Source organism: Nothobranchius furzeri, chromosome 1 (genome assembly GCF_043380555.1).
Source record: "Nothobranchius furzeri strain GRZ-AD chromosome 1, NfurGRZ-RIMD1, whole genome shotgun sequence".
In the NCBI taxonomy this organism is placed as follows: domain Eukaryota; kingdom Metazoa; phylum Chordata; class Actinopteri; order Cyprinodontiformes; family Nothobranchiidae; genus Nothobranchius; species Nothobranchius furzeri.
In genome coordinates, this window is record NC_091741.1 from 28,477,899 (window position 1) to 28,487,330 (window position 9,432).

A 9,432-nucleotide genomic window follows, 5' to 3' on the forward strand; every position below is an offset into this window, starting at 1 on the left:
GTCATGATTTGGCGCTATATAAATAAACTTGAATTAAATTTTGCTGACAGATTTGTTAAATAAACTTTGTTGTTTGTGACCCAAAGTTATAAATGTGTAACGGTCAGAGGAACTGGTCCCAAAGATCCAGCTGACTAACAAAACAGAGCACATATGATCTGGGAAAAGAGCTGTGGCTGCAGGGAGCCCAAATCCTGGAGGTCACAGGTGAACATAGGGTGAATAAGTCTCCTCTCTTTCCGGTCGGCTCATGGGTCCGCGGAAGAACAAAAAAACGAATGCAAGTCAACGGGGCAAAAAAGGCTATTTTCTAATCCGCTTTGCCTTACGCCCTGGATCATACACATGTTGTGCTGCAATTTAAATGAAAACTAATGATGGATGTTTCGACCACGACCAGTCATGTACTTTGAGATTTATCAGCTTGTAAAAGTTCATAATTAGCATGACTACTAGGGGCTGTATGAACTAGTTGACTAGTCGACCTCACTGCTTTTTATGCCTGTCATCGACTAGTCGCTGTCACGTGATAATGACCGGCAAGATGCAGTTCACGGAAAAGACAGCAGCCTGCTGTCAGCAGGTGACAAGCTCCTGCGCGTCGGGAGGCAACGTGCTGTGCCAGAGCGTCGGTACTGACACCCGCCGTAAAACAGACATTTAACCAAATTGTGACGTTTACCCTCTTGCAATTTAACCTTCCCCTCACCCCCATCCTAACCTTAACCAGCTTGCGCATGCAAAGCTCTGATTGTTGACGCGCTCCAGACATCTGCGTCCTGAGCACGGCCACAGTAACATTATCAAATCAGGTGTCGCCACCTCAACAACTAATTTAACACGCGATCGTTCATGTCGGCTCATTTCCTTTAATGTTTTCTGTCTTTTATTTTTTTATTTGTGCCTGATGCGTTTCGCTGCTGTGGATCGGGGCGCATCACCTGTTTTGTCCTCGGTGACGCACCTGAGCAGCGCGCACTCCGCTGTTTTTGCGGTCGGTAGATCTTTTAGAACTGCTGTTCAAAGGTAACTCATAAGGTGAATATATATGAAGCCAGGTAGCAGTTTTTCTTTAGGACTGAGAGGAGATGCAGGAAGATAATAAAACAGGCAGGACAGAAAAATAGTCAAATAAAAACAAGTTAGTTTTTGTACCTGGTGGTTGCAACAAACAGACACCATTGAAGGTAATCAGAAGTGAGGAACAGAAAATGAAATAATTATTTTAATGTTTAGAGCAGCAGGAACTCCGAGAGGCTGCAGGTGCATCAGTGAGTTTGCGGCCGCTGCGCAGGGGGAGGGGGGGAGAGGGCTGAAGCAGGGGGAGGGGGGAGAGGGCTGAAGCAGAAAGTACTGTTGTTAAAAGAAATGTGTTTAACTTTGAAAATGTGGGCGCAATTTTAATTGTCAAAAACTCCAGCGAACCAACCGACCCCCCCCAACCCCCCACCCCCGCTTCAGGTATATGATGTCATCAACGACTAGTCAAAGTCGACTCGATTTTCATTACTTGACTGTCGACTTTAAAAAAAATTAAGTCATGCAACCCCTGATGACTACACACCAGACATTGGTGCGTCGCATATGTGACGTCACCACATAATCTCCTCTCCCCCAGCGTAGCTGCTACTTACCACATGACCAGATTTATGGTGGTTCTTTCCTCTTGAAGGAAGGAAGTGAAGTTCCCTACAGCCATTTTTCCTCTACTTTCCTCCATTTCTAATTTATTGATGCACACATAACCTAAAAGAACTTTTGCCCCCGCTTAAAAAAAAAGTGCTTTCTTGGTATCAAAATGCATCTTTAAAATTCACGGACATCATATGTGAAATCCGCGGCGCATGGCCAACAGGATTAGAAAATAACTATTTACTCCCCTTTACTGGCGTTCATTTTTTCGTTCTTCCGGGGACCCGTGGTCCGAAAGTAGATGGGCGTGACTTAAGCTCCCTATAGGTGAGTTTTACGTGACTACAATTTTTACGTTTCTCGCATTCCTCCCCGGACAGTGTGGAAAGAAACAACATATTTTGCCTTTAATTTGGTTGCTTTGAATGTTTGGTGGAAGATTTAGCCAAGATGATGGTTCACTCTTTCTGTGTGGTTGATTGCACAAGTTATGTTTGTTTTTTCTAATTCCCTCCATAAAGGATCATGAAAAAGAAAGAAATGGTTGCGGGTGATCAGAAGATTAAACCCAGACACTCCAAAGAAAGCCTAGATTCCTGCAGCCTGTGAAGATCATTTAGTTCACCTCTTTTTGTGACCTGTTTTATGTAAAAAATAATATTTTAGCCGGTAAATCTGCTTAAGCCTGTAGAAACTGTTTGCAGGATGTTGAGAATTTTGTTAGCACTTCACACCAGATTTTGTGTTTAGATGGTTTTATCTCTGTGAGAACAGCAACAAACCAAATCTGACAGAAATGTAAAGAAAATGGCTGAATAACAATAAAAGTTGTTTGTTGTGCTCCTTATTATTTTACACTCACACTTCCAACTTTTCCTCTTGAAGTCTCACAGCTGAATTTTTCAACCCCCTGAAAGATTTGACAAGTTTTTAGATAAAATGGTTACAGAAAGCACCACATGTGCTGCGTAATGCATGCTGTTTACTGTATATGCTTCCCAGCTCTGCAAGTGTACACATGTGGGATGAGAGCGGTTGACACCGGTCGTGTCTCTGCATCTGGATTTTTGAAATGCACCAACATGCAGGAACTCACAGGCTCTCAGTGGGCCATGACAAACCCCTGACATCTCCACAACCCTACACCTTTAAATCAGGAATGCACGCTAGCAAAACAAAAAACAGTGATTAAAGAGGGGTAACAGGATCAGCTCTGATCAGCTCCTTCTGAGAAAATGCCAGGGAATTTTCAAACCCCTGTCAGGTCACTCACTCCAAGTCATCGTTTCTTTCCCTATTAATTATGTGCCAAACCGTGGAAAACATCCTCCTTCTCTATGCGAACAGCCTTCTCTGCTTTCATGGGCCAAAGTAGAATGATGAAAACACGCCACAGAGACTCGGCGTGGAGAATCAGGATCCCTGTGATGTGCCAACCCTCTTATTTCTCTGACAAAGAACAATGGCCACCTCAGAACTGATGGCACTCACACAGAGAAAGTTTCTCTTGTGGAAAAGAAAAAAACTATTATCCAAAGACATGTTCTATCATGTGATAAGTTCTGTTTTCTCAGGCCAAATCCTTTGGTGCCTTGCTGCTGAAAATATTTAGATCTAATGGAGATTTAATCATCAGATAGAGAATGAGCTGGGCACTGAAAGACAAAGAAACAGCAGAATGATGAGGTGGGATCCATCAGTGATGGAAACACTCAGTGACCTTTTTAGCCCAGTCACTATTTAGTGTCGTCAGAGATGAAGATCCCAGATCTCTGTACTGTGCTGATGCTGACCTCTGCTGGCCACACATGGAACTGATTTAGATACTGGGTACTACCTAAGAGGCTCGTCTGGTAAATGTCTAATAAAAGATGTGTTAATAAATCGATTTGTTAATAGATATAGACAATTATGTATATAATATCAGATCCAGTAAATAATTCATGCATAAAATATGTAACATATTGTGTTAATAGAGAGATATAATCTGTAACACTTTATAAGCATTTATATGCAATAAAGGTGAGCAAAAAGATAAATTGACTGGTCTCTTTCCAAACAGTGAGCTGTCTTATGCCTGGTAAATATTTATAAAAGCCAAAAGGGAGTTTTATAATAAAGCGTGAAACACGTGACTATTTATTTATGATCAATAAACATCGTCCTTACTATAAACAGCACAACCTGTTATTAGCCTTTTAACATTAATCAAAATTATATGGTACAACTTTATTTTCTAAATTAATGCATGATAAATATACCTAATAGATGCCCATTGATTATTAATAAAACGTTACAGATGAATTATTAGCGTATCTTTTGACCATTTATTAGCTGTTTATAAGGGGAGCCTCACTGTTTACGTTAAACTCAGCATCATTATTGACAAATCGTGTTTGTTTGTTTGTTTGTTTGTTTGTTTGTTTGTTTGTTTGTGGTGTATTGTAACCCCGGCTACAAAACCTTCCAGTGGGTGGCGGTAATGCACCACCACGTTGCTTGCAAACTGCCATAAAAAGGAAAAGAAGAAGAAAAAGGAAAGCTAGGTGACGTCAGCACGCAGCACGCGGCGAGGGGAATCCAAATCATAACAGCCGTCATGGCGCAGCAGAGAGGCCGGTGGAGCTCAGAGATGGAGGAGCGGCTGGTCGGTATGTGGCAGCAGCGCGAGTGTTTGTACAACGTTTCCTGTAAAGCCTACCATAACCGGAACGACCGGGAGAGGAGCTGGGCAGAGTTAGCTACGGCTCTTGATATGCCTGGTAAGGTTTTAGCTAACTCATGGAAACGTCTCGCGCATGAGCACGATAGAGATGCGTTTTGTTGATTTCAGTGGAAGAAGTGAAGACGCGGGTCACAGCCCTGAGAAGCCAGTACGGGAAGCTCCTGAAGGCTGGGGGAAAGCCTCTGACCACCAAGCAAAAATGGATCTTTAGGTCACTGACGTTTCTGCGGAACCACGTCGTCACGCAACGTGCAACTGAAAGCACCGTACGTAGATCACTGACTGCTTATTCAATGGTGTTTAATGTAAAAATAATAATTTTATTAACTCATCTAGCTGCCGCAGTCCGCTAAAGACGCCCTGGCCGCAGAGAGGGACCCCATCGGGGATCCAGATGATGACGTCTCACAGATGTCTGAAGAAACATCTGTGGAGGAGCAGTCCAGTCTGCATAATGACGACGACTTTTCCCCTCCTGCCTCTCCATCACGGCCAGCAAAGAGGCAAAAGAAAAGCCAATCTGCTGATGACATTGAAATGGAGAAACTGAAAATTTTACAGCAGATGGCGGCTGCTTTCGGGGCTGGTAAAAGCAGATCAGGTGCTTTTAGTGACAGCAACTTTGGAGCACAGGTAGCCGAGGAGCTGAGGTTAATCAAAAACCATTTAATAAAGACGAGAGTAAAGAGAAAAATAATGAATGATTTATATGAAGCACAGGAGAAGGATGCCATGGATGCACAGCCATCTATGTCATACCCGCCACCCCCTACATACCCCGTTCCACCCTCTGTACATATGCCCAAAACACATCCACCCCCTCTACACACATACACAATCCCACAAGCACCGCCTCTAACAGGACACAATCAGTACCAGCTGCAAAATAATGACCAGATACACAGTTTCAAGTTTAAGATGGAAGACGACGGCTGAACACAGCAGAGTTCATGGGCGGATTGTTATTCGTGGTTCTGATTTTTCACCATAACTACCTCATTTCATTACGGCCTTTCTGTTTATTTAAACAAGCAATATGTAAGAATCCCACAAATAAATAATCATATCGGACGGAAGGTTACGCTACAACTGATTTCAGTCTCAGCCAGCTGGGCGGTTGTCAGTTTTTCTCCTAAAAAAGCCTAAAGAGGGATGTAGTTGCTGTTTACAATATGTGAGGTTACCAAATCTGCGCCAGTCTAATGCAGCAGCACCGGCATTTGTAATTCAACACCAGTCGGCTAAAAAAACTCCAGAGTTGTTGAAGGCAGTAAACGGGAGCGACCCAGAGGTTATTTCTTGTACCTCTAAGACGCCACAGCTTCTGGCGAAGCAGGCTAGAGGCTAACGTTCAGCTAGCAAATCAAGCAAATAGTCGGCTCCCTACCAACAACTCTCGATATTACAGCGAAATGTATGTGAAGTGAATAATGAGCCATTTTACTTTATTGATTCATTCAGAACAGTAACAGCAATATGGTAAACAACCAAGCTTACTCTCAGTGCTGGAGGCATATTACCGTATTAAGTGTAGGAAGTGCTCCCTACCGTAAAGCACCAAAGATTTCTAGCATCAGAGGTGACAGTGTATTTATCTACTTATTAGCTTACTGTGTATGACTGGTCTTTGCTTGTCATCTAGAGCCTTCTGGTGCTGATGTGTAACTGGCAACTGCCAGAGAAAGCCTCCTTTAGAAAACGGTACCGCCATTTTGGCGTAGGGAAGCTAAGGTCATTCATAAATGGTCAGACCATGGCGATAATACTCAGAGAACGGCAGTGACATCATCAGTCTTCCTTTGAAAAATGGGGTGGGCTAATCCAATCTGACCACAGAATGCCATTCTTACTTCATTATTACATACTGCTCCTTATAAACGTCGTATGATTTAGTACATCTTTATGCTTCTTTTGTTAGTTGAAGTCGTTTTTCCGATGGGTTAGTCATTCCTTGATGAAGAATTGAATGGAACATATTCTCAGCTAAATAAAGATGGTGTGTAATTTGTTTTTCCAAGCAGAGCCTGTGTTTTTGTTTATTTATTTGCAATTCTGACTAGGGGTAGTCCAATATTTATTGTTTTTACATATTGGTGTCGGCCGATTTTTGTCCTTAGTAAAGCCGATCTAAAGTCTGGCGCGTCTTTCGGCAGCCCAGTGCTGTCGCAGAATTTAAATGTATTTTTACGTCCCCTAACAACATCTGCATAACAAATACTCTAAATTAGCTTTATTTAGGTGTCTGGTAATAACACTGAACAATGCACAAAGTCAAGATTTAACAGTTAAATTCAGAGTTCAAAAACGGATTCAGCTTCAGAACGTTTGTGCATCAACTATTATTTATCACATTTTGGCATGAAAATATGGTGGAAAACATCAGAAATATGAAAAATCGGCAGTAAGTGTCGACCATCGGCTGACTCCTACATATCGGTTCCTGCAGTAGAAAGACTTGTGTCCCGTCGACCTCTAATTCTGACCTCTACCTGGAAATTTCTAGAAATACTATAATGTACTTCACTAAAAATAAGATGCCAGATTTGATTGGACTACAACTGCAGTGGTTAAAGCTGTTGCCTTGCAGCAAGAAGGTCCTGGGTTCGCTTCCCGGCCTGGGATCTTTCTGCATGGAGTTAGCATGTTCTCCCTGTGCATGCGTGGGTTCTCTCCGGGTTCTCCGGCTTCCTCCCACAGTCCAAAAACATGACTGTTGGGTTAATTGGTCCGTCTAAATAGTCCTTAGTTGTGTGTGTGTGTGCCTGTCCTGTAGAAGACTGTCCTTCTGCAGCCTTCAGAGAGTACAGACGCTTTTTTCTCAGCTCCCTTATCGGCTTCCCCAAGGCTCTTGTCCTGTCTGCCTACAGAGCACTTCTCTGCATTTCTCCTGAAACCACTACTCTCTTTTCGGAAATATGGACTTAATTAATTGGTCATTCAACGTGATTGACAAAATTTTCTCTACGATGAGAACGGAGAAGGGGGCTCCCACCTGTCCCGAGGGGACATTCGCATCGGGATATGCACTCGATTCTTGGGAGGTCTGGCGAATCGTGTGCCTCTCTCAGCTGTCCATCGAGGACGTGGAAGACGTGTGGATATTCGGCCTGATGATCACTGGATTTCTTCTGATTGGAGTGGGAGGATATCTGGTTTTCTGGAAATTTGGGAAGACGGGAGCGATTGGAGTGCGACCCGTACCCACGGAATGTGCCGCTCGTGCGGTGACCTCACAGACTGGGACGTTACTCGAGGTGAACCGTAAGCTGGACAATGTCCTTGCGGCGTTGCCTGTGTTAGTGCGCAAGATGGATTTGATCTTGGAGAGGGTCGCCGGACGATGCGGGGATGTGGAATGTAAAATTGGCTTCACTGGTGGACATGAATGACCACTTAGAGACTACAAGACGGAGGGGAAGACTATCTCTGTCTGCCCTAAACAAAGTCATGTTTATCCTTATCTGACGCCATAGCAGCCTCTCAAGGCTGCCTCAACACACCCCCACAAAAAGGAGGAATGCCGACAGATGCTGTGTCCCGACCTTCACCCTCTTCCTTCAGATTCTGCAGGAACTTCAATGTGCTCTCTGTTCCTTATCTCTCCCTCCCACCTGTTGGTCTGCAGCTGGTCGATGCGCCGCAGTGGCAGCTCCCACTGGAGGCTTCAGGATCCCGCCCACCCCCACCTCCCCATCGGACTCTGATGTTGTATACGTGCTGTCTGTGCTTCCATGTCGGGTGTTTTTTTTGCATTAGAGTGCTACACCCTGCTGGTGTAACCCTGTTAATGCCTTCCCCCCCCCCCCCCCCCTGAACTTTCCTCATGTAACACCCTTTTCATCTAACTATTAAGGTAGCGCGACTCATGTTGCGAATGACCGCAGTCACCAATTCTTGTTATGTGTCTTACCCACGTATGTCTGATCTTTGAATTGTGTGTGCTGAAACTGAATTTCATTTCTCTGTATGTCCTGCACATGTGGAGAATATGACAATAAATGACTTTGACTTTGACTTTGCCTTGCGATGGACTGGCGCACCAGCCCCCCCCCCCCCCCCCCCCAGTATATTTCAAATTCAAACCTGTGTCTTTTTTATTTTATTATTTGTTTGTTTGCTTTAGTTTATTTTTATTCTTCTTAATGACGTAAATATCACTTCATGGTGTACAATAGTTCATGTTATTTTTATTGGAATACCTTTAAACGTTTTGTATCAAATCAATCATTTGGTGCTCTTATGGGAGCAGATATCCCGATGATTCAGCAGATGAACCACAGCCAGTGTGAATGACAGTCCGTCCAGACACATGGAAACCAGACTGCATCCGTACCACATTCTATGTGAAACAGGGTTAAGGTTGTGTCATAACAAGTGCAAACAGCAGTGCACCAGATTAGAAGCATCCTTTCCAGGAGTGATGCTGAAAAACGAGTTCAGTTCAATTCAAGTTTATTTATAAAGCGCCAAATCACGACAAGAGTCGTCTCAAGGCACTTCACTTAGTAAACATTCCAATTCAGGTCAGTTCATTAAGCCAAATCAGTAAAAAGTTTCCTTTATAAGGAACCCAGAAAACTGCATCAAGTCACTGACTAGTGTCAGTGACTTTACAGCAATCCTCATACTAAGCAAGCATGCAGCGACAGTGGAGAGGAAAACTCCCTTTTAACAGGACGAAACCTCCAGAGAATCCTGGCTCAGAATAAGCAGCCATCCTCCACGACTCACTGGGGATGGAGAAGACAGAGCACACACACACATACACCAAGTAGTGTTTCTATGGTTATATTGTGATTTCTTAGTAAATATTGTATTTGGTGAGAGATAAACTTTATTGTATTTATCCTAGTGGATCTATAATTAAAGGGTAAACTAGTAGTAGCACATCCAACGTCAAGGAAAGTAAAATGTAATTATCAGGAGAGGGAGAATGTTGAAGTGGTTAGCAACAGTGTTCAAGCCGATGGCCCCCCTCCATGAGGCCACCACAGCTCAGCAGAACACCATTGTAGTTTGGGAGCTGGTTCCGCAGGAGAGGAGCCTGATAACTAAAAGATCTGCCTCCCATCCTA

The 9,432-nt window shown here is 43.6% G+C and overlaps 1 protein-coding gene across 1 annotated transcript; it reads left to right on the top strand.

Moving 5' to 3' along the window:
* The first annotated feature begins 4,162 nt into the window (after window positions 1-4,162).
* On the top strand, window positions 4,163-5,468 carry wu:fb74b10 (uncharacterized). Its single transcript, XM_015947098.3, has 3 exons — window positions 4,163-4,394; window positions 4,466-4,623; window positions 4,694-5,468. The coding sequence occupies exons 1-3, from the start codon at window positions 4,232-4,234 to the stop codon at window positions 5,291-5,293; spliced, it is 921 nt and encodes a 306-aa protein (XP_015802584.3). The 5' UTR covers window positions 4,163-4,231; the 3' UTR covers window positions 5,294-5,468.
* The last annotated feature ends 3,964 nt before the right edge of the window (window positions 5,469-9,432 follow it).